Source organism: Onychomys torridus, chromosome 14, assembly GCF_903995425.1.
Source record: "Onychomys torridus chromosome 14, mOncTor1.1, whole genome shotgun sequence".
Taxonomy (NCBI): Eukaryota; Metazoa; Chordata; class Mammalia; order Rodentia; family Cricetidae; genus Onychomys; species Onychomys torridus.
The window spans coordinates 50,909,970-50,932,817 of NC_050456.1; the positions used below are offsets into that span (position 1 = coordinate 50,909,970).

Here is a 22,848-nt window from a genome sequence, read left to right on the forward strand (position 1 = left end):
GCGCCAGTGCCATTCACAGTTCATTTACCTTGTGTTGCTGGGCATGGCATTTCCCTCTGCAAGCTGTTTCGCTGTCCATGGAGTCTGAGACGTTGACCTCATGGCTGCTGTGAGGACTGAGTATCCACGACCGAGGCAGATGACAGTCTCTCCATGTTGAGCCGTTAGGCAGAGCTTATGTGTGGGAATCCAGATGCAGTGGCAGACGGAGCGGGCTGTCTGCAGTCAGTGTTTGAGGAAGCGGTGGAGTAACAGGGAGTGAGTCTGTGGGCCCAGTTTTCCCTTTAGAGTCTTCTTCGGGTGATATTCTAGAATCCTAAGAGTGCCTTGTGGGTACTGCTGCCGTTACTCCTTGGGGCGGTGATTTGGGTTTGCGGTGTGCTTGGAAGGAACTGTTCTTCCTGTCAGGGCTTTGCCCTTTAAGCCGACTGTGGTGTGCTTCTTCAAGTGCACTTCCTTAAATTGTCTTCGGAACATAAAATGTTCAAACAAAAAAATCTCATTGTGCTCTTAACAAAGCCAGTTTGAGACTCCTTTTAGAGCTGTCTGATTTCCTACACATCACCTTTCTCTTCTTTCAGCTAGATAGCTGCCGGGACTGGAGGCTGGAATGTGCCTTTCTGTGGGAGAGGGGAGTGGTGCTAGCGGTGAACAAGCTGGCAGCCTGCAGAAGCTTTCCTGCCAAGGCTAGTGCCTCCAACAGTCCTTACGGTATTCATTAAGTACAAATCTGTGGCCCATCGAAGGGGAAGCCCTTCTCCAGGCCATACCATCTCTTTCCCTTGGACCCTGGAGAGGCAAGTCCATGCTGCTGGGCTCTTTTCTCTGGTGCTGGTGCTCTTGAGTACTGCTCTCCAGAAAGCTGGTCTTTGAGGCACAGTGACGACATTTAGCTGGAGGTCTACAGGAGGAGGGTGGTGGCAAGGACAGATGCATTTGGAAAGCGGAGTGAACCCAGAAGGGGAACTGACGGGGCCACCTGCGTTTGTTTACCACCCTAGCCTGATTTTCCAGGCCACTAAAGTGGGAGGGACAAAGTGGAGCTTTTGGGTATGAAGGGACTAAGTCAGCCAGAAATACAAAGAAAGCATCTGTAAATGAGGAAAGACATCTTTCTTTGTGCAGCCATTATTCAGATACTGTGACTGTCTCTTTTTAAAGCAGCTGGACTCTTAGCCTCTTCCAGTTCATCATAAATAGAAGATGGGCATCAGGACACCCTGGAGGCTGGTTCGGAGACGGGAAAGATAGAGTGTTAACATAGGGCCGTGTTTTATAATTATTGTTTGAGAGTGAGTTCATTGCCCTGCATTCCCAGATAATACTATTTGTTTTTAGCAACAAAATTATTTTTTTCTAACAAGTTTTATTCTAATTATGATAGTAACTCTTGCTCATTTTAGCAAATGCCTCAAGTTACAATCTATCCAAAGACAAACATAAATCCCCTGGTGAGTTTGCTGTGTGTGTGTGTGTGTGTGTGTGTGTGTGTGTGTGTGTGTATGTGTATGTGTATGCATAAAACCTGACTACGTGTGTAAGATGTCTTCAGTTTTTCAGCCTGCATTCTTCTGAAACATGCGCCCACCTTATGCTTCATTTTATGTTCAGAGAACACAGAGATGAGTCTGCATTAAGCTATTAAGAGGCCTCTTAGAACCAAATGTGGGGACATAATGCCTATAACTCCAGCACGTAGGAGGCAGAGGAAGGAGAGTCATGAGCTCAAGTCCAGCCTCAGCCACAGTACGTTTTAAGCCAGGCTAAGCTATATGTGACCCTGTCTCCAAAAAAAAAAAAAAAGGAAGAAAAATCTGTTGGTTTAAATAAAGTCAGTGGTGATGATTTTTAATCTGAAAATCTGTAGGTTTTAGGAAGGATTATGGACCATGATCTCCTAAGAGATGTCTTTGTACATTCCTGTCTTGCTTGGTTTTGGAACTTTTCTGTGGATACAAAACTGTGTAGTGGATATTTGTTCTGCCCATGACCTTGGGCTAGCTGGCCCGATAGAGGCAATGCTGCTTGCCTGCCTATGTGACCTCTTAAATGGGAAGAGGGAAGGGGTCGAGAGCTCTCTTAGATGTGGAAGGCTTCCTGATCTCTTGATAAATTTTGGTAAATTAGGCACATTTTAAAAGGAAATGTATGTCAAAAATATCACTACAGAAAAACAATAAAAAATTTGGGCCAGGCAACCAGTTCCCCATCGCTGGCCCATGTGACTGTCACATGGTGACTATCTAATCACCTTTCCTGAAAGGTGTTTCTGCTCTTTCCAAATGGTGGGAGGGAGAACGGACCTTTTGCCTCCTGTGTAAACACTAAGCACTTCAGAAGTATCAACTGGCCTGCTCACCCAACAGTCACCCTAGACTGGGGGACCAACAAGAGAGCACCACGTGTCTCCAGACTGCTTTGGACCCTTTTCCCACCTCTTTAAAACACATTAACAGTGGTGCTCAAAATAAAAAAGTAAGATCTGTTAAAAAGTTAAACTGACTGTTCCACTAGCCTCGAGCTGCTTATTAAAAGCCGGCATTCTAAAACCAAAGGTGTCCATCCCGCATCTCCAAGTCACTTGAAGTTACACACCACTCACTGGTTTCATAAATCACACATCTGATTTTTCTGAACAGAGCTATTACAAATGAATACAAAATTGAAACATACCCTAATTAAACTAGTATTTAATTGACCTTGGGCCAGCTAGCCTAAGGTCATGGGCGGTCCACATACCCTCTATAAAACGGGACTTGAGCACAGTTTAGAAAACTGGACAAGAATTTCCCTCTGAGTACCTGCCCTGGTTCCACGGTTTCTTATGGAACCTTTAAGCTTATCTTCATCCCTAGGAGCCGAGAACATACCCATGCTGCTCTTTTCTTTAGTTCCTTGAGGACTTCTTCACCATTTGCTCACCTTTCTGCTTGGTAGTAATTTATTTCAGAAATGATAGAGACAGGTGAAAGCAGTGTCAGGACCAGAAGTTTAGAGCTAACAGCACAGAGAGGTAGTTAAAACCCAGCTTAGCCAGATACCCTGTGTGCTATGGTATTGCCTGGGTACTTGCTACAGTACAGACTGCCTACCAGAGCAAGAGCCAGCCACCCAGCGCCCGCATTCCTCGGTCATGTTTTTATTCTGTTGCCCCTGTGCCTGCTGCTCATCCTGAAGCACTCACTGCTCGTCTTGCTAGTAACACCCTGGCAGCCTCCTCCAGCAGTGTGGAGTGGAAAGAAAAGTGCATCAAGGACACTACCATGAGCTCACTAACTTTGAAATGATGCCAGCTAGGTGGCTGGGGAGGTGGCTCAGTAGATGAGGTCCCTGCCACACGAATCTGAAGACTGGAGCTCGGATTCCTAGAACCCCTGTAAATGCCCAGTGAGCATGGCAGACCACTTAGACTTCCAGCATGTAGAAGGTAGAGCCAGGACTCCAAGCTAGCAAAATCAGTCACACAGGCAAGCTCTGGTTCAGTTGAGAGACCCTGTCTTAGAGAATAAGGTGGAGAGGAAGTTGAGGAAGCCTCTCATCCTCTGGCCTGCACAGGCACACATGTACATGTGTGCTTGCACCTGTGTGTCCACTCATGCATGCACAATCACCACATGCATACACAAGCAAAAAGATAGTGAATGGTGGGCAGAGAGAGAAGCAAGAGTAGGTGGTTATCACTGAGGTTAAGGGGCAGGAGAAGGGTCGAAGTGCAAATGCCTCTCAGAGCCAAAGGCAGGAGGGCAGCTTTTTAACCCCAGGTGACCACTTTCATCACCATTAGGGACTTACTATTCTGAATGGCTGACTTGCTGGGGTTCAGTTAAGATCCACCAGGAAACAGTCTTGTTATGAAAGACTTCACAGTTAGAATGGAAAGTACAGGAAGGAGACCTTATCATGACCTGTATCACACTTCATCTCTTTACCATCTGCCTTCCCATCTAGACCTGGACTTCTCTTGAAGGAAAGGATCGTTTCCTCGAGTATTCCTAGTAGCAGGTGTACGACCATGCTTAGAAGAGAATGTGGGCATGTTGGGGATGGTTTAGGAGATAATGGAACATCTCCTCAGGAAGAGACGTGTTGATCAGCAGAGGGCAGTGATTGTATAGATTGTGTAGATTGTATAGATTTATAGTGAAAAGACTTTCTACTGGTAGAGCTGAGCCAGACTGACTGAAGTTCCTCTCCATGGGATTGGGAATCTAACTAAATAGATTCACTGGAAGTACAGAGTATGGAGAGCTATGAAATTAAGCATGTGATAAGGAAATGTTTGGTGATGCAGGTGATGTGCTGTGAAGTCATATTGCTCCTTTGTTTAATCCTCTTGCTTCTTACTATATCTGACAACGTCTGGGCGGCTCTGCTGACGTTTACTTGGGTTGTTAGAGATGGCCAGCATGCTTTCTGTTTCAGACTCCTCTTGGGGAATAGGGCGCAGGGTGTTGTTGATCTGCATGGAGAGACACCTGACTTCACCTGACGACTTAACAAGCATCTTTATTTCTGTACTGCTCATCTCTGCCAGAATTTACATTGTAGCTGAAAGGAAGTTAATGTTGCAAATAAATAAGGAAGGGGAGAAGGGAGGGAAGTGGGAAGAGCCGGAAAGAGGAGGGTTGGGACGGGTTGGGGTCTTCACACTGGAGAAAGTTTTGTTACCTAGTTGTTTACTTCTGCAGTTTGATGGGTTATCAAACCATGCCTTCCCCATGTGCTCGCCTACATTTTGAAATAAAAAGTTATAATAACACTAAATTGCTAAGAAATTTTCATATTAAAAGTGTATTAAACCGTAGCAAGTGGGGCTGGAGAGAGCTTAGTGGTTAAGAATACTTTGAGTTCTTGCAGAGGAGGACCTGGATTTGATTCCCAGCACTCATGTGGATGTTCACAGCTCTCTGTAACTCTAGTTCCGAGGAATGTGTTGCTTTCCTGGGACTCATAAAGTACACGCACATATGAAGGCAAAAAAAAAATTTCATGTGTACAAATGATAAATCTTTAGCAAGTAAGAAGTGGAATGCTACAGAGGAAGAAACTGTTGGTGGTGGAGGTTCAGCACTCGCAGGCTGGTTTTATGTCTCGTGTGTTGTCAGTTCCAGCATTTAGTTTAGTTTGTTCCTAGAATGGATATGACTTCACCTGTCTTTAAAAAGTCAGTTTTGCAAGCGGGGTTTGGTGGCATGTACCTGTAATCTGAGCACCTGGAAAGCTGAGGCAGGAAGGGCCTGGTGAGTTCAAGGCCAGCCAGGACTACTGAGAGAGACCCTGCCTCGAAAGGAAAAGTGGGGGAGGGGTCGGCTCTGTGGTAAGCCATTTTCTAAAAAGAACTGAAATGTGGCAAGAATGAGCTTTGATCTTCTTGAAACTGGCGTTTTAGAGGCTGGGTGTTGTAGGAATCGAATGGAAGATGACTTATTTGGGTTTTTGTTAGTCTGTGAGAATACTGAAAACACCCGACTCTTAAGGATTATTTTATGCTAGTGTAGCTTGAGAGCTACTTTCTTGAATTCGCCCTTTGTTGTTGTGTAAGCAAGGCAGGCGATCTCATTGGTCCAGTTCGTTGGTTGCCCCTCATTTTAGAAGCAATAGTTCTTGAACCACAGCTGTGGCCACTCGTGCTGGCCCTGGCTGCTGCTATAAGCAACAGTTAGCATGTTGTTCTACTTCAAGGCTAGCAATTGAAAGAGCAGCATGTAAAGTTCTGGAATGTAAAGGAAATCCTAACGGCCTGGCTGTTGAAGTATCTAGAAAGCTTAAAAGCCAGGTTTAATTAGATGGCAGTACAAACCATTATCCCTTTTATAAAACATGGTAAGAGGAGTGTGGATGGAAACAATGGGCATTTATCTGACCAGCTAACCAGACCTACCCTGCAAGAGCCCTGCAGTCTGCAGGCAGGGAGCATTTTTGAAACACCCCTAAATGTTCCAGCTTTAAATAGCAACGAGTCTCCTAAACTGATTCTGCGTGCTGGCTGCCTTGGAGGCAGGAAGCTGACTATCGAGATGCTTAATTATCGTGGAAGTAAGTGCTTGTTACCATCGAGTGCAGCATGCAGTGTGCGGTCCTCCTTGGTGTCAGAGCGTGATTTGTAGACAATGCCACCCTGTCAGCTCAGGGCTGGTTCAGCAGCATCTTTCCAAACATGTATCTGGCAAGAATTTAAAGGCCACCTCTTGTGTAATTTGCGGAATGCTGGAAAAGGATCCTCTGCCTCTCTTCAGGATGTACGCACCCATGCAGGAGTCTGTGCTCAGACTCTGTGCCTGCTGTCTCCAGCCTGACGAGCTCATGAGGAAGTTCGTCTTCCTGCCGGTCACCTGGAAGGATGGCAACAGTTCTCTGTAATCTGGTGGAGGACATGGAGCAGGCTGCCCAGAGCAGCATTTGGTTTCTGTCATCGTCATAAATTAGCACTGATGGGGTGGAGGAGGCTGCGCTGCTTAAGGAAATGCAGGCATTTTGTGAATTAGCGAAAGACTTCCAGCTCCAAGAGCTTGGGAAAAGGTGGAGGTGAGTGCCGGGCTGCTTCTGCAATATCTGCATGTGGTAAGAAAGAAAGTGGAGGAAAATACAGAAGCGTGTTGGTGGCTATGATGGCTCCAGGAAACGCTGATTGTTTTCTCCCTGCTGTGTGTATATTTGCTCTTGCCAACTATGGTAAGCTTTTGTAGGGAAATAAGTATCGATTTGAAATACGAAAGGAATTTAAAAAGTGAGTTGTAGCATAATCAATAAAAATCATGTTGAATTTTTAGCATTCTCAGAGGCTGTCTTGCATTGCTCTAATTATCTGGTTTGGTTGGTTTTTGTCTCAAACTTCTGGTGAGCACAGTGGCATGATGTCTACATTATTAGAGGTCATGGAAGCAAAAGTCTCTGCTTGCAATTAGGAGCCGCAATGCCCTAGAATAAGCTGGTACCCTCTCAGTTTTATGAAACAGTTCAGCAAACCTGAAGTATTCTTTCAGTGTAATTGATGGGTTTTATTAACTGTTTTTAATTTTTCCTTTCATATCTGCTTTATTAAAAATGTGGATTTTGGAACTGTGCACCACAATCTAGTATTGCGCCTTTTGTCCAAGTGTCTTGATTCCTGCGGTTGCGTATTCATTTTAAATGTATCTGTCAAGTGCTAATTCAGGCTGTCTTCCTCTCTTTAGGGGAGCATGGGATTGTGGCGACCACAGAGTCCCAGTGATACAAGTTCTGTTCAGTCTTTCCTGAAGGAAGCCTTCTGTTAGAGCGAAGCACAGGGACTGTTGTGGATTACAGTGTTTGGAAGCTCTGGATTCTCAGTGGTCTGAAAACAAGGCATCATTTAACCTCTTAAATGAAAAGGTTTAAGATCTTAACACGACTGCTATATTTCCTGGAAGCCATTCTCTAAAGCAGAAGTGCACATTTAAAACACAAACATGGTGATCCTTTCTGCAGGAATTTAAGTGATTGCTTTTTACACCATGACCAGCTTGAAGCGGTCGCAGACGGAAAGGCCTGTCACTGCTGACAGAGCCTCTGTTATCAGCACAGATGGCACCCCCAAAGTTCATACTGATGACTTCTACATGCGTCGCTTCCGGTCCCAAAATGGCAGCTTAGGATCATCAGTCATGGCTGCGGTAGGGCCCCCTCGAAGTGAAGGTCCTCACCATATAACCTCAACCCCCGGGGTCCCCAAGATGGGGGTTAGGGCAAGAATTGCAGATTGGCCTCCAAGAAAGGAAAATGTAAAAGAATCCAGCCGTTCAAGCCAGGAAATAGAAACCTCAAGTTGCCTTGAGAGCCTGTCCTCCAAAGGCAGTCCTGTGAGTCAGGGGAGTTCTGTTAGCCTCAATTCCAATGACTCAGCCATGCTGAAGAGCATACAGAACACCCTGAAGAACAAGACAGGGCCAGCGGAGAACATGGACTCCAGATTCCTCATGCCCGAAGCCTACCCCACTTCCCCCAGGAAAGCCCTTCGCAGAATCCGGCAGCGCAGCAACAGCGATATCACCATAAGTGAGCTTGATGTGGATAGCTTTGATGAATGTATCTCCCCCACCTACAAGTCGGGGCCATCATTGCACAGGGAATATGGTAGCACATCTTCAATTGACAAGCAGGGAACATCCGGAGAAAGTTTCTTCGATTTGTTAAAGGGCTACAAAGATGACAGATCTGACCGAGGTCCAACTCCAACCAAACTCAGTGACTTCCTCATCACTGGTGGGGGCAAGGGATCTGGTTTCTCCTTGGATGTGATCGATGGGCCCATCTCACAGAGAGAGAACCTCAGGCTCTTCAAGGAAAGGGAAAAACCACTCAAGCGACGCTCTAAGTCTGAAACTGGAGACTCATCCATTTTTCGTAAATTACGCAATGCCAAAGGTGAAGAACTCGGGAAGTCGTCGGACCTTGAAGACAACAGATCAGAAGACTCTGTGAGGCCCTGGACATGCCCCAAGTGCTTTGCCCACTATGATGTCCAGAGCATATTGTTTGACTTGAATGAAGCCATTTTGAACAGGCACAATGTCATCAAGAGGAGAAACACTACCACAGGAGCGTCAGCGGCCGCTGTGGCTTCCTTAGTCTCTGGGCCTCTGTCTCACTCAGCCAGCTTCAGCTCTCCCATGGGCAGCACGGAGGACCTGAATTCCAAAGGAAGTCTTGGCATGGACCAAGGAGACGACAAAAGCAACGAACTGGTCATGAGCTGTCCGTACTTTCGGAATGAGATTGGCGGAGAAGGCGAGAGGAAGATCAGCCTGTCCAAGTCGAATTCTGGCTCCTTCAGTGGGTGTGAAAGTGCCTCCTTTGAGTCCACCCTCAGCTCCCATTGCACAAACGCAGGCGTGGCGGTTCTCGAAGTGCCCAAGGAAAGCTTGATGTTGCACCTAGACAGGGTGAAAAGGTACACCGTGGAACACGTGGATCTTGGCGCATACTATTATAGGAAATTCTTCTACCAGAAGGGTGAGTTGAAGTTTATTTTAATTTTTTTCATTTTGCTCTACTTAGAAAAAAAAGACAGAATACGTATACCGACAGCTTTAGCAGTGTGACGTGAGACGTGCATGGATTCTTTGTCTTGGCTAAAATGTTTCAAAAGCTTTTTGTTGTGATTTTTTTTTTCTTTGCATTTTGGGGGTAGTTCTTTCTCCCTTTGGATATTGAAATGTCATAAATTAAACATTAGGGTGGCTTTTTTAAAAGTTAAAACCTGTTTGATTTAATGAGTATAATTATATTCTGTTTTGTTGACTTGCTATGTCATCTTTAGGGATACATAGGTATGTATGTATGTATATATGTATGTATGTATGTATGTATGTATGTATGTATGTATGTATGTGTGAAACTGTTAGATACAGTTTTTTTAATTAATAGTCTCCATTTTTTAGCACTTTTTGACCTCCTGAGTCTTTTTTTTAATCAAGCTTAAAATATATTTCTATCCCTTTCACAGGACCTCTGGTAAAAAACAAAATTCATTGTGATTAAAGTTTCAGAGGCAGTGAGACTCTCAGGCAAGACTTGAGTGTAGGCCTTTATTTTGAGTAGAAAAGGCACTAAATGTGGAGGTGTGCACTCAACCCTCAATGTGTTGATGGTTTCTTTTCTCGTCTTTCTTGGAGGTGGTAGGCTAAAAGTGTGTGTGTGTGTGTGTGTGTGTGTGTGTGTGTGTGTGTGTGTGCATGCTTGCACATCTGAGATCATGTAGTCCTATTTTGTACTTTTAAGAAAAGCAGGATGATTTTGAAAAGTAGTATAAATGGGCCTCTTTATCAATTTCCTAGTGCTTTTTGAATGGCATTAAAATTGAGGACTGTGTGTTATCCAGGCACCCAAACTAGGAGCATGCTGGTCATTTTACACTGTTGCCCCCTGACTAGTCCCTGCAGCTGGATGAAGAGGCCGTGCTGGGGGCTTCTTGCTTTTCAACTTCTCCAGTGAGGTTGTGATTGCCAACTACAGTTGGAGAGTTTGAAATGTTACTTAGCTTCATTCTCCCGAGTCAAGTTTGCTCTCAGATGCACAATTCCTTCTAGCTTTATTGAATTGCTCACTCTAGACTCTTAATGTCTTTAAGATTATTGTAGGAGGGACACTATTGAAGGTTTACTGGTAAAAGTATTGTGTCTCATCACTAAACACCAATCTCTCTTATTCCTAAGTATCTACAACATGGCTTCTGGAATCAATATAATGGATATCCCAATTTTATTTTCTAAGTGACTTTCTGAAGTTCAGTTTTAGAAATGATCTTTCTTTTGCATGGGAGGGCAAAGGGTTTCTCAGACTCACCAGCTCGGTGTTTAGGGGCTGAGAGTTCTTTGTAAAGGTGGACACTGTCCTGTACCCTGTAAGATTAGCATCATTGGCCACTACTTCCTAGATGCCAATAGGTTTTCTCTTTGCCCTCCCCACCAGTGAACACAGCCTGAAATATACCCGGTATGACAAAGTGTTTCTTTGGTGGTAAATTGCCTCTAACCAGGAACTCCTACTCTACATTGCCTCGGAATTTTTCTAAGCTTTTCTGAGGTGTTCGTTCCACCTGTCATCCACAGTGACTTGGAGTCTAGCATGTAAGCGAGCATACTTTTTCCTATTTGGGCACTGGTTGTTTTCTCACTGGGTAGTGTGGTGATACTTGACATGAACAGTTTTCAGCGCTTCGTGACCAGGCACTGTGCTAAGCCTTTCATACAACAGTTTTGATTTCTAACTCTCAATGCCCAGGAGGGAGATGATGAGTTGTTAATCATGGTTTCCAGAGGAGCATACTGGGGCTTAGGTGATAGGCTATCCTTGAACTCCTTTGTTCTGTGAGGGACAGCCATGTTCTTCACCACTCTTCCCTCACCTCTGTCATGTGAGAGGAAAGAAAAGGGGAACCTTCTTTTAAGTATTTTTATCTTTCAAGGGTGTGGAATCAGAACTTGAATACCCGGAGTCCAAAGTGATTCATAGAACCTCGTAAACCCAGAAGCCCCAATCCAGCAGTTAGTGGGTTGGAGCATAGAAAATACCCTGGTTCCAACAAGTGTCAGTGCTACTGCTTAATTGAAAATACCCGTTAAAGCAGGGAATTGTGGAAAATATGCCTACCCGAGGGATTCACGACGTAAATAGACATTGCTCCTGCGGGTCCAGGTGCCTTGCTAACACTGGTCCTGCTTTGCACACTCCCTCTTATTAATGGCACAAGCCAGTGATGCCCTCCAGCACCACTTTTCGGCTGACGTGCCACATCTAACCTGCGGCTTTCTCCTCCGTGACTTGCCTCTGGAAAGGCATTCTCAAGTCATCAGTTTAGCTTTCATAGAAACTGTCTTCATCTTTTATGCTCATTTAGTCCGCTTCATAGTTAAAATAAGTCAGCTGGCCTCAGCAGCTCTAGGAAGATGCAGTGACTTCTGCTTCCAGCAGGAAGTCCAGCTGGTGGGAGCGGAAAGCCTGTGTGGGTACAAGAGGTGGCAGCTCATGCCACTGGCACCTGTCAGCCTGGTGTCAGGGACACTGAGAGAGTGGCTGACTCAAGAGGTCCAGCCAAGGGAAGTCAAGAGTATGCCTGCTCTTAGAGACTGTTTGGGCTGCACGCCTTGGAATTTCTGAGCCATCCATTCCATTATTGATGATGTCCTAAATTGATGACGGTAATAACACGAAACAGAAATCAAACTCCTTAAACCATCACTGTATGTAGAATCAATGTGATGGCAATAATATAATAAGATATAATTAATTCTTAAGTTTTTCCATGCGGCTTTGGCTCAGTGAGGTCTGTGCCTGCTTCTTATCTCTGTCCCTCAATCTTTTTGTGGAGAGTGTAGCATAGTCCAGAGGAATTTCCCCCTGGCAGCAAGGCTGTAACCCCTAGTTGTGTCTTGTCGCCTCACCCTCTTTAGCTCCTCTTTCCAGTCACCTGTTTATGGGTCCCTGACTCCACTGTGGCTGTTTCCAGGGAAATTATTATTAGTAATTATTATTATTGTATCTATATGTTAGATAATAAAAATAATCCATTATTGTTTCCTTTACTAAAGTACAGTCCCCAGTCAGCATCATGTGTAATATTTAATCATGTTCAGCTGATGAAGTTATAATTACTTTAATATTACCTTGTCTTCATAAGCATTCTTATTTTGTAAATTTAAACTTTAAAGGCCGCTTGATTCCAACATAAAGGCTGAGTATTACTGGATAAATGCTGCACCACAAGAGGAGCCTGGCACTTCTCCTTGGATTAGCATCAGCCGTCCATACTCTTCTTTCTGCTTCTTTCTCTTGTCTTCTCCTGTTGGTTTTCACCTAGCCTGAGATGGCAGTGAGGCTGTAGTTGATTTGCTGTTTCTGCCTCGTGCTTTATGTAGTCTCCTTGCCTGATGCTTTGACACGGCCATGAACCTGTCATTGCGGCTCTGATGATGGCACCATATGCTGGGCGGTGGGGTGGCACTCCTTTAACTCACTTGTTTTTCTTCGAGAACATTGTTTTGTGTTCAGTTTTTCTTTGGTCACCAACATCAAAGTGTCAAGGAGATTTATAGATGGTAGATACTAAGGTGGAGTAGCTAACTCCAGCGTTGTCTGTAGCTAGCATGGTGTGTAGGAAGGGACTCTGTCCCAGCTGGTAGCTGTGTCATCAGGTGGCCCCACAGCATGTTTCAGATTTTCTTGGGGTATACTATTCAGGCAATATGTTCTGGAATTCCACTCATGGAAGAGAGTGTGTGTGAGTTGCTTTGATGGTAGTATTTATTGAGACAGTGATTAAAAGTGTGTGTGTGTGTGTGTGTGTGTGTGTGTGGAGGGAGGGAGGGAGGAAGGGGGGGGGGGAGAGAGAGAGAGAGAGAGAGAGAGAGAGAGAGAGAGAGAGAGAGAAAAGATGGGGCATTGCTTGGTGTCAGCTTATAAAGGTGCTCTGGTAAGGCAGGTTTCCTATTGCTCAGTGTCCAGGAGAAACTGCCATTGTAGGTCATCTGATGGAAAACAAATAATTAAACCAACGACTCTAAGCCAGTGATTTTATTGTTCTTACCTTCCTTTTTATGCAACACAGGTGCGCGTGTACAAGTACACATTTGAGAATGCGGGGGCCCTCTGATGGTTATTTTGAGGAGAAAATTTAGATTTCAGTTGTTCCTATAAAGGCTGGTGTGATGATATATTGTGTACCCTAATAAACTTGCCTGAGGATCAGAGGATAGAGCCAGCCACTAGATTAGACATAGAGGTTAGACAGTGGTGGCACACACCTTTAATTCCAGAACTTGAGATCCCATGCCTTTGCTTGGGAAGCATACACGTCTTTAATCCCAGGAAGTAAGATGGCAGGGCAGAGAAAGGCATATAAGGCATGAGGAAACAGGAACTCTGTCTATTTAGGCTAAGGATTTCATAGAGGTAAGAACTAGTGGCTGCTCTGCTTCTCTGATCTTTCAGCTTTCACCCTGATACCTGGCTCTTTTATTTATTTATTTATTTATTTTTTATTTATTTATTTTTTTAAATTTTATTAAAAGACCATCTAAGATTCAAACAACAGGCTGGTTGCCAGTTCTCTTCCTTTTCATCTTGTAGTCAGCCATCTTTAACAGCTGCTCTCTAGAACATGGCACACACCATTGTTTGTACAAAAGTGACAGCTTCTGCACTGATGTATTCTGGTTTGCTATCAAGAGCTATGTTTTATGTCCTAGTCTATTAAATGAGTGTCATTAGGTCATTAGTGGATGAAAGAGGGCACTGAGAGCCAAAGACCCACACCAACTCCACAGCTTCCAGCTAAACTCCCTAGTTGCAGATAGCTGAACGCACCCTGCTAACGAGTAAGTTATGCTAAAATATGTAGTATTCACCTATTGTCAAGAGTTCTGTGTTCTTGTACACTTTATGGGTAAGGCAGGTCACCTGCTTATCTGATGTCCTTCAGAATTAACTGTCTTGCTCTGGCTCCGTGGTACCCCTTGTGTATGTAGCCTTTGTGTATGCTAACAACTGGCAGATAGCTGGTCTATTTCTCTGTGGAGTTAGATCTTCCATTGTTTCTAGAAGAGAAGTGGACAAAGACCTCTGAGGCTGTGGAGGACAGGCATGCCTGCATTCACTGCCTAATGTGAGCAGACCTAGCTGGGATTTGAAGGTGGTGGAGGCCAGGTAACTTTTTTGTTGTTGTTGTTTTCCGAGACAGGGTTTCTCTGTGTAGCTTTGCGCCTTTCCTGGAACTCACTTGGTAGACCAGGCTGGCCTCTGCCTCCCTAGTGCTGGGATTACAGCCGTGCGCCACCACCGCCTGGCAAGAGGTTTTGTGTGTGTGTGTGTGTGTGTGTGTGTGTGTTTTGAGCTGAGGACTGAACCCAGGGCCTTGCCCTTGCTAGGCAAGCGCTCTACCACTGAGCTAAATCCCCAACCCCCATGTAACTTATTTTAATAGATTGAGAATCCCAGTTATTGGTTAGTCCCCAGTTCAGCATTTAAAGTTTGAGACTTCTTTCTGTGTGGGCAGCATCAAGCACCTTGGAGAGGTTAGCCCTCATAGAGGAGGCTGGACCTTGGATCAGAAGGAAAGGAGAGCACAAGGAGCAAACACAAACTATCCCTAAGGCTGCTTATGTTGTTGAGAAAAGTCCTATGGGGTTCCTTAGTGTTGAGGGTTCTTTCCAGATGCTTATTTGTGTTTAATTTTCTGAGGTAGATCATTTAATCTTCAGGTACAGTCAACAAGACTGTGCTTCCAAGCATACTGTGCTCTTAAAGGTAACAGTTAACTTCACCTTCCATGGGTATTGTAATTAGTTTTTAATAAGATTATGCTAGTTGTCCAGCTCATTTGAAAGTAAGTGTGTAAGTGTATGTTTCCTCACTGAATTTTTTTTTTTTTTTTTTAACTTTAGCTCCACGTTGGGCACCAATTTTTTTTTGTAGGTTGGTCTTTGGTCTTTGGGGGCCCACCACTCAGCTCCAAAGTAAATTACACACGAAGGCTTATTATTACTTACGAATGCCCAGCGGCTTAGTTTCTAGCTTTCCCTATCTTAAATTATCCTAACTACCTTTTACCTCTGGACTTTTCCTGTTCTCTAACTGCTGCAAATCTTACTCTTCCTCGATGGCTGGCTGTGTAGCTGGGTGGCTGGCCCTGCAGTTGTCCTCCTCCTGTGGCTGCCAGAGCTTACACTCCTCTTTTCTCCAATACATGCTCTCCGCCTGCCAGCCCCGCCTGTCCTTCTCCTGCCTTGCTATTGGCCAGTTCTGTATTAGACCATCAAATGTTTTACACAGGCACAGTAACAACACAGCTTCACAGAGTTCAACAAATGCAACATGAAAAAAAGTAACACAACTTGAAATATTCTACTACAATGTGGGGCATGAATTTGTTGTTGAGAAGCTTGCCTAGGTACATGTTTTGCTAACCTCTTTGATTTGAGGTGATGCTTCACTGTGTTGCCCAAGCTAGCCCTGTACTCTTAGGCCCAACTCTTCTGTCTCAGCCTTTTAAGTAGCTGGAAGTATAGGCAGGTGTTCTTGTACCTGCTGGCTGCTATCTTTCTATCTGCTTAAGGCTTCCAGGCCATCATACGCTAAGTAAAGCATTACACATTGCTTCTTTGGAAACAAGCATTCTCTCCTTCCTTGGCTATGATTCCCCAGCCTCTTGACCCTCATTATTCAGAGTCTCTCTCTTATCCATAAAGTGATTGGGTTCAGAGGTTATGGGGTGTAGAAAGGGCATGCACTCACTCTCCTCCATTTGCTTATAGATCAAATGGGCCATCAGAAGACCCCCCCATCTCAGCCATCCTTTCAGATCCACTCATATAAAAATGCAGTTTGTTTGGCAATAAAATTAGAGGTGATAATACTGCCCATTTCCTATGTAGAAAGTCCCATAGGAGAGATTTATTTTAGAATTTGTTGCCAGAAGTTCTTTTCAGACTGTTTATCAAATGTCCACCTTTTGATGGCAGGTATATTTGTGTTCATATTTTGTTTAGTGTATCTAACTTATTATCTCAAGACTCATAACCAGATTTAGTATTCACGTATTCAACCTTCAGTATAACAAAAGCATTTGCTTCTACATTCAATTTCTGTTTTCCTATTCTGCCTCATTAGTATGATTTTTCCATATGCCCCAGTTATCAATAGCTTCAAAAACCTTTCCAAAAATTATATTGAATTGCATTTATTATCCATATCATATACTCTACTTCCAGGCTTTCTTGGTTCTTGCTGAGCCTTAGTGGCTCTTCCCTGCGTGCATTGGGATGGCTTTGAGTTGCCCTCTCTGATATGTTATAGAAGTTGAGACCTTTTTGGCATTGCCCTTCTTCTGTAAATACCTCCATTGTTGTAAGTCCATTGTTCTCCACCTCCCCTCGTTTTGGAAGGCTACTAGAGTCTCAGTAGATTGTAACTCAGGTTCTTTATGCCCCATTACCAACCCTATACATAGTTGCAGGTCTTCCTTGTCTATCCATGGTTGGAATCCCAGCAATAGATTTTTAGTCTTTCTAGCTATACACGATCTTCCCTGTTCAGAATCCAGCTTTTGCCAGGACTGTCTTTCATGAAGCCAGTCAGGTTGTCTGATAAGCAGATGATGAGAAAGGAACAGACAGGCTGGGGGCCTGGTGATGTAGAGTCCAGAAGGGAAAGAAAGCAGAGCATGTGGAGAAACCCTTCCGACGGTGATGCAGCATAAGAGGAAAGGAGAATGGAGGCAGAATTAGGTCAGAAGAGCTCCCGACAGGGTTCATACTAACAAACATCTTAGCGTGATGGAGAAAGAACATCAAGAAATCTCCCAGAGGGGACAAATGCCTGGCCATGTCACTTCCTGCCACGCCCCTGTTCCCCATGCTCAGGTACCAACTAAGGGCTGTTTTGGCAGACTATGGCTCAGCTGCCTAACTGCCACAGATTCAGAGGCCAGAGACTTAGCTAATTGCTTTTCCTGCAGGGCTGAACCAACAGCAAGTTCTTCCTAAAGGGAAATCAGTGTTGCACTCAATGGCTGTTGCATATAGAGGAGATAGAGGAGTATGAGGCCCTCATAGAGCCTTCATTCTATCCAGAAAAAGAGCCAACTTTACAAAAAGGTTCAGACAAAAGCATAAATAGAGCTGGGTATGGTGGTACACACCTTTAATCCAGCACTTAGAGGCAGAGGCAGGTCTAAGTTCCAGGCTAGCCTGGTCTACATAGTGAGTTCAATGATAGCCAGAGAACTATAGAGAGAGACCCTGTCTCAAAACAGAAATAAAAAACAACTCCCCTCAAAGCATAAATAGGCTTGCTTGTTACAGGGAATAGTATGGGAATACAGAAAATAAAGTTTATTTTCTATTCACAGGACTACCCCAAACACTTTTGCACTGGTGTTAAATATAGAAATAAGCACATGTTCATTTATTTACTTACTCAGTTGTTCATACACTATTTGGCACCTATTTTATGAGTTCTTCCCTTGCAGCTCTGAGGGGCTCTGGCCCCAGGTAGCCTCCTAACACAGAAAGGCAGAGGGCTACTCCTGGGGAAGTGTTGTGACCACTCTACCAGGACGTGTCGTTGTAGGGTGAAAGGGCAGCAAGCAGGGTGCAGAGTAGAAACCCTCACTTGTAACTGCGGGAGCGCCTCCTCCTTCCTCCCAGCCCCTACTGCAGCATTTCCTTCCTGTCCTGCCCATCAAGGAGCCTTGGCTGTCCAGTCACCATGACACTCTTGTTTCTCTGGGGACACCTTGGGAATGCATTGAGCCACAGCAATCCAAATACACTTCAACGATCAGGACCACAGGTTAGGTTGTTTGGGAAATGTCTTATAAGTGAATGTTTGGTGCTACTGTGTAGTCTGAGCTGAGCGACTGGGGTATCCTGTTATAGCACTGGGTATGATGACTGAGAGTCCCCTGTGTATATGGCCTTTTGCTGTTATTCTCCAGACCCTCAGTGTGTGAAGTTCCTTTTCTTTTCTCTTCAAGAAATGAGACCTCAGCTGGGCGGTGGTGGCGCACACCTTTAATCCCAGCACTTGGGAGGCAGAGGCAGGCGGATCTCTGTGAGTTCAAGGCCAGCCTGGGCTACCAAGTGAGTCCCAGGAAAGGTGCAGAAAGCTACACAGAGAAACCCTGTCTCAAAAACAACAAACAAACAAACAAAACAACAACAACAAAAAACCAGGAAATGAGACCTCAAGTAACTGTGTGTGGTTATGGTGGTTTTGTGGGAGTGAACCAACCACCAATTGATGTCTGTAGGCACAGGCATCCTCACTGCGTCTGATCTTTCACTATTGTGGGCTTGCATACGCATGTGAATGGATTCTCTGCATCTGAACTCTAGCATTCTCTTAGCTACTTTGAACTGATACACTTTTTTTTTTTTTTAACAATGTGGAATGTAATTTTTGAAAGATAATTATTAGACATTTGCCATAGGCTGATGGCAGTCAATAGCACACTCACGATTCGTTACTCATTTGCCCTTTATTTAAATAGTTTTCTTTATATTTTTGCTATGATCATTTTGGTGGAGTTTATTAAGGTCAACATAACTTAATAATAAAATTTGCCATTTTTGTAGCAAGTAAGGAGACTGTTGGGGTCTGCTTAGGCAAATGCTGTTTTGTTTTGGTTGATTGGTTAATTAATGGATTGATTTTTGCAGTTCTAGGCATTGAACCCAGAGACTTCTGATTGCTAGTCAGGCACTCTACCCACTGAGATAGATCTCTATTCCTCGAAAATGTTTTAAGCAGCAAGACTCGATTCCACTTTTTCTCCTCCCTCCCTCCCTCTTCTCCCCCCTCTCCCTCCCTCCTTTCCAGGTTGCATTGTCTCAACCACTGATCCTCTTGTCACATATCCCCAGGTGTGGGGATTGTAGAGATACCACATGCTCACCACTCCATCTTCAAGAGTTACCTGTGGAGAGATGACTTGGAACCTCAGAATCCCGAGCGTTTCCTAAGTGTGGGCACATCAGTAATCACAGGCTCAGTGCAGTGCTTTGGGACAGAACCCTGGCGTGCGGCCAGCCCTATGCAGATGTCCCCATGGGTTCCCTGACCTTTAACTATGGTGTCCAGTCCTGGGCACTCAGTTCTCATGGAAGCTCTGCCCTTACTCTTAGAATAAGCCCTTGGGGTGAGACAGTAAGACTCTGAAGTGGCACACTTCTCAAGAAGTTTCTTTAAACCGCTGGCCTGTTCTTACCTCCACTTCTGCCAATGTAGCTTTCATTTTAAAAGCAGGCTGCCTCTGCCTCCCACTTTATTTCTGCTGCTGCTATGTACAGTATTTAGTTCTGCTAGCTTTATCTTCTCCAACGTTAATAATCACAGTAAGAAAACAAGACCGGAACTGATTGGACCCAATGCAGGCGGAAATGCAAGAGCCTCACAGAAACCTGTGTTCTACTCAGGCACCTTCCTAGTGTCGTTCAGATTCTCCTGTGAATGAAAGTATTAAAGGTCAAAGCTCATAGAGGGAGCCTGTAATGACAGCAGCGCAGCTAGGAATCCAAAATAAAATGTGAGCTGTGAGCAAGGAAGAGGTGACTCCAGTTTGGGCGGGGAGCTCACCTCTTCACCTGTACAGTGGCCCCTGGTCCTCTGTCCCCAGTAGACAGTGGAGCTCACCTCTTCACCTGTACAGTGGCCCCTGGTCCTCTGTCCCCAGTAGACGGTGGAGCTCACCTCTTCACCTGTACAGTGGCCCCTGGTCCTCTGTCCCCAGTAGACGGTGGAGCTCACCTCTTCACCTGTACAGTGGCCCCTGGTCCTCTGTCCCCAGTAGACGGTGGAGCTCACCTCTTCAGCTTACTTCTGGTGTTTGCAGCCCTCACCCCCATCCCTATGCCACTGTATTCTAGGGAAAATGGGGGGATCCATCTGTGTAGTCAGTAGGGGTAACCCTAAGATTAGAACGTGAGTCTTTTTATGGCTTCACTGTGTGTTGCCATGCTGGCTCCTGAAATGTTTGGGGTTCGTCTACACTGCTGCCACACGTGGAGTCCCAGCTCTAGCGGGGGCTTCTTTGTATTGTTTGTTTTTCATTCAGAAGAGTTTCCAGTTGTGCTAGGCAGAAGATAGCCATTTAATCCAGTTTGTCTTAACTTGTGTTTTCACTGTGTATTTCCCCATTTACAATCTTAAGTTGATGATTATATGTAGACATTTAGGCCATACGTTATCATTTTATAAACTATTGAGTAAAAATTAAGGTATATCTTAACTGATCATCATTCTCAGTTGTGAGTACAATGTCCCTAAGGAACTTTTTAACTGAAATACTAACAAACAGACAACAGATATGAAAACTGAATGAGCAACCCAGAAACTGCGGTAGAAGCTCACTCTTGTGGTTCAGCTTTCCTGTCTCCTTCGCAGTTCAAGGCCAGGCATGGCTTTCCCGACTGCACATGTGTGAACATAGCCCAGGTGCAAATGGGGTGCTGGTATTTGATGCAGTTAAGAGAGTTTTCAGCTATTCGCCCCTCTTCTCTTTAAGAGTGTCAAGTACTCATTATAATTGTGAATTGCTGACCAATAGATAAATAAATAAATAAGATAAAGAAATCCCTTTATATGGAATGCCCCAGAAACAGTACAATTCCTGAGTGTTCGACTTCATAATCCAATAAGAAAACTTTAGGGGCTCCAGACATGGCTCTGTAATTGGTGTATCGGCTGCTGAGTGTGGCTCCCCAGAAACCATGTAAAGCATCCAGTGGACTTGGTGGTCCACCTGTAATCCCAGTCCACAGAGGTGGAGCCTGGGGATCTCTAGGGCAAGCTGGCTAGCTATACAGCCAGATGCCAGGTCTTGGTACAACGGAAGACATTGCTTCAATACTTAGATGGTGTGCCATCTTGGAAGATACCCAGCATCAACCTTGGGCCTCTACATGCATGCACACACATGAGCATATGTGCCTACATACATGTGAGCATACCTCCACACATGTACACCATACACAAACAAAAAAACCTTGAGGATAAACATCTATTAGAATGTCCATTATAAGCAATGAAGATTGGGAGGAATCAGTGTTAAGGGAGGACACTAATGTCTCCTGTACGTATGTACACACACACACACACACACACACACACACACACAAACCTTTGCAAATCAGGAGTAAGCAGAACATGTGCTCTCAAGTGAACAGCACATGCCTCTGGCCACCAAATGTGTTTAACTCTTTGCTGTTTATAAGATTTTGGAGACTTCTGGGAACACAGTACAGCTGTAATTGCTAAGAAAATGAGCTTTGATGTCATTGGTGGATATGCCTGATTGTGGCATTGCGGTCTGTGCTTGTGCCTGTCCAGAGACGCCGTTGCCATGCCTCTAAAAGTCCGATGACGGTGTGCTGGGTCTTTGCATGTCATTGCTGACTCCACAGTACTGCTGCAGTTGGTGATGTAGTGCCTGTGTGAAGTCTTCCGCCTGCAGCATTTCCACTCAGGTCTGCAGCTCCCCATGCTCTCTGCTCTTCCTCTTTCTTCACCCTGAATTCCCTGTCCAGTGTCCTCCCTCGCTTTCCTTCCCATCCATTCTCCCCCCCCCCCCCCCCGAAGAAAGGCAGAGCCAACTGTGCATCTGCCTGGAAAGGCTCCCTGTCTGTTCTTGACAAGAGTGGAGAGAGATGGCCGATAAGAAGGAAAGAAATTTTAATTATTATAATTTATGCATCCTGGAGCCAAGACTGGGATGCTGAGAGGAAGATACTGAAATGGATGCGCAGAGCCAGGCATAGCCAGAGGCTAGACTGACCAGGTAGAATCTGGCACATTTGTCTTGAGACAGAATCTGAAATCTAAAATTCAGTTTACGCTGGCTTGGTGAAGTAAAACTCTTCTCTCCTGGGGACAGTGCATCACATTAGGATGTGAATTGAGGGAACTTGTGTTTGTTTGCAGGAGAGGTTTACTTCTGTTCCTATAATTCTATAGGCAGAAAGAGGGGCTGTGTACTGACATGGCTTTTATTGTGTACTTCTTACACGGCCTGAGACCCTTTGAACTTGCAGAGGCTGATCCTCTGGGAACCACCCCAGTGGAACTGACGTAGGTGGAGAATGACCAAGACGCCACTGTAGAAATAATAGCTAGAATTCCTTGTTCCATTTTTAAAATTATGTGTCTGTATAAAGAGGCATGGAAGTTCAAAGAGATCTCTCTGGCCTTATCAGACCAGAGATGGGTGTGTTTGAAGATAGAGTGAGGAAAGTGAAGTTAGTTAACGATTAGCCCATTACCCCAGCCCAACTCAGAAATAGATGGGAAAACACGCACAAATATATGTCAAGTTTTGATGGTGATGCCAAAAAAGAAATGTAATTTTCATTTTTAGTCTCTAGTTTCATTATAGTTTATTTTATATAGGGTTTAGTTTGTTTTTAAAATAATAGTTTATTTTAATATTAATAATAATTATCTCTCAATTAATACTAAAGATGCTTAAATTTGTGCTTTTGTTTTATAATGCTTCTACACCTTTATCTTTGAGACATATGAAATATTTGTTTTTATTAATCTGTTGGAAATTCTTAGTACTTTCAAACTGCTAGTTTTACTTTGTAAATTCCTCCAGTGCACACCAGTTTTCCACTCTTCTTTTAGAAGACGCCTCAGGGGCATTCCAGGTGAGACCGAATTAAAGGATGTAGTCAAATGAAGTATGGTCGTGGGAGTTTGGACACCCGAAGAAGTTTAAATGGCCCTCAGCTGTGAGAAGTCTGGGTCTAGAATGGTTTCATCTAGTGACGGGTCATAAAGACCTTTTAGGAAGCCGTGAAAAATATCCAAGGCCTCTGAGAACCCATGCATGGA

At 44.5% G+C, this 22,848-nt stretch overlaps 1 protein-coding gene across 8 annotated transcripts in view; it reads left to right on the top strand.

The window, feature by feature from the left end:
* The window catches only part of Sipa1l1 (signal induced proliferation associated 1 like 1), a 293,066-nt gene that overhangs the window by 171,221 nt on the left and 98,997 nt on the right, over positions 1-22,848 (top strand). For 7 of the 8 annotated variants that reach the window (XM_036205565.1, XM_036205563.1, XM_036205571.1 and 4 more), the window contains one exon: positions 7,176-8,973. In XM_036205565.1, coding sequence (XP_036061458.1) covers positions 7,476-8,973 — 1,498 coding nt within the window. In that variant the 5' untranslated portion in view covers positions 7,176-7,475. Of the gene's footprint in view, positions 1-5,983; positions 6,526-7,175; positions 8,974-22,848 lie in introns of those variants that run through there. The other variant, XM_036205570.1, reaches the window with a different exon arrangement.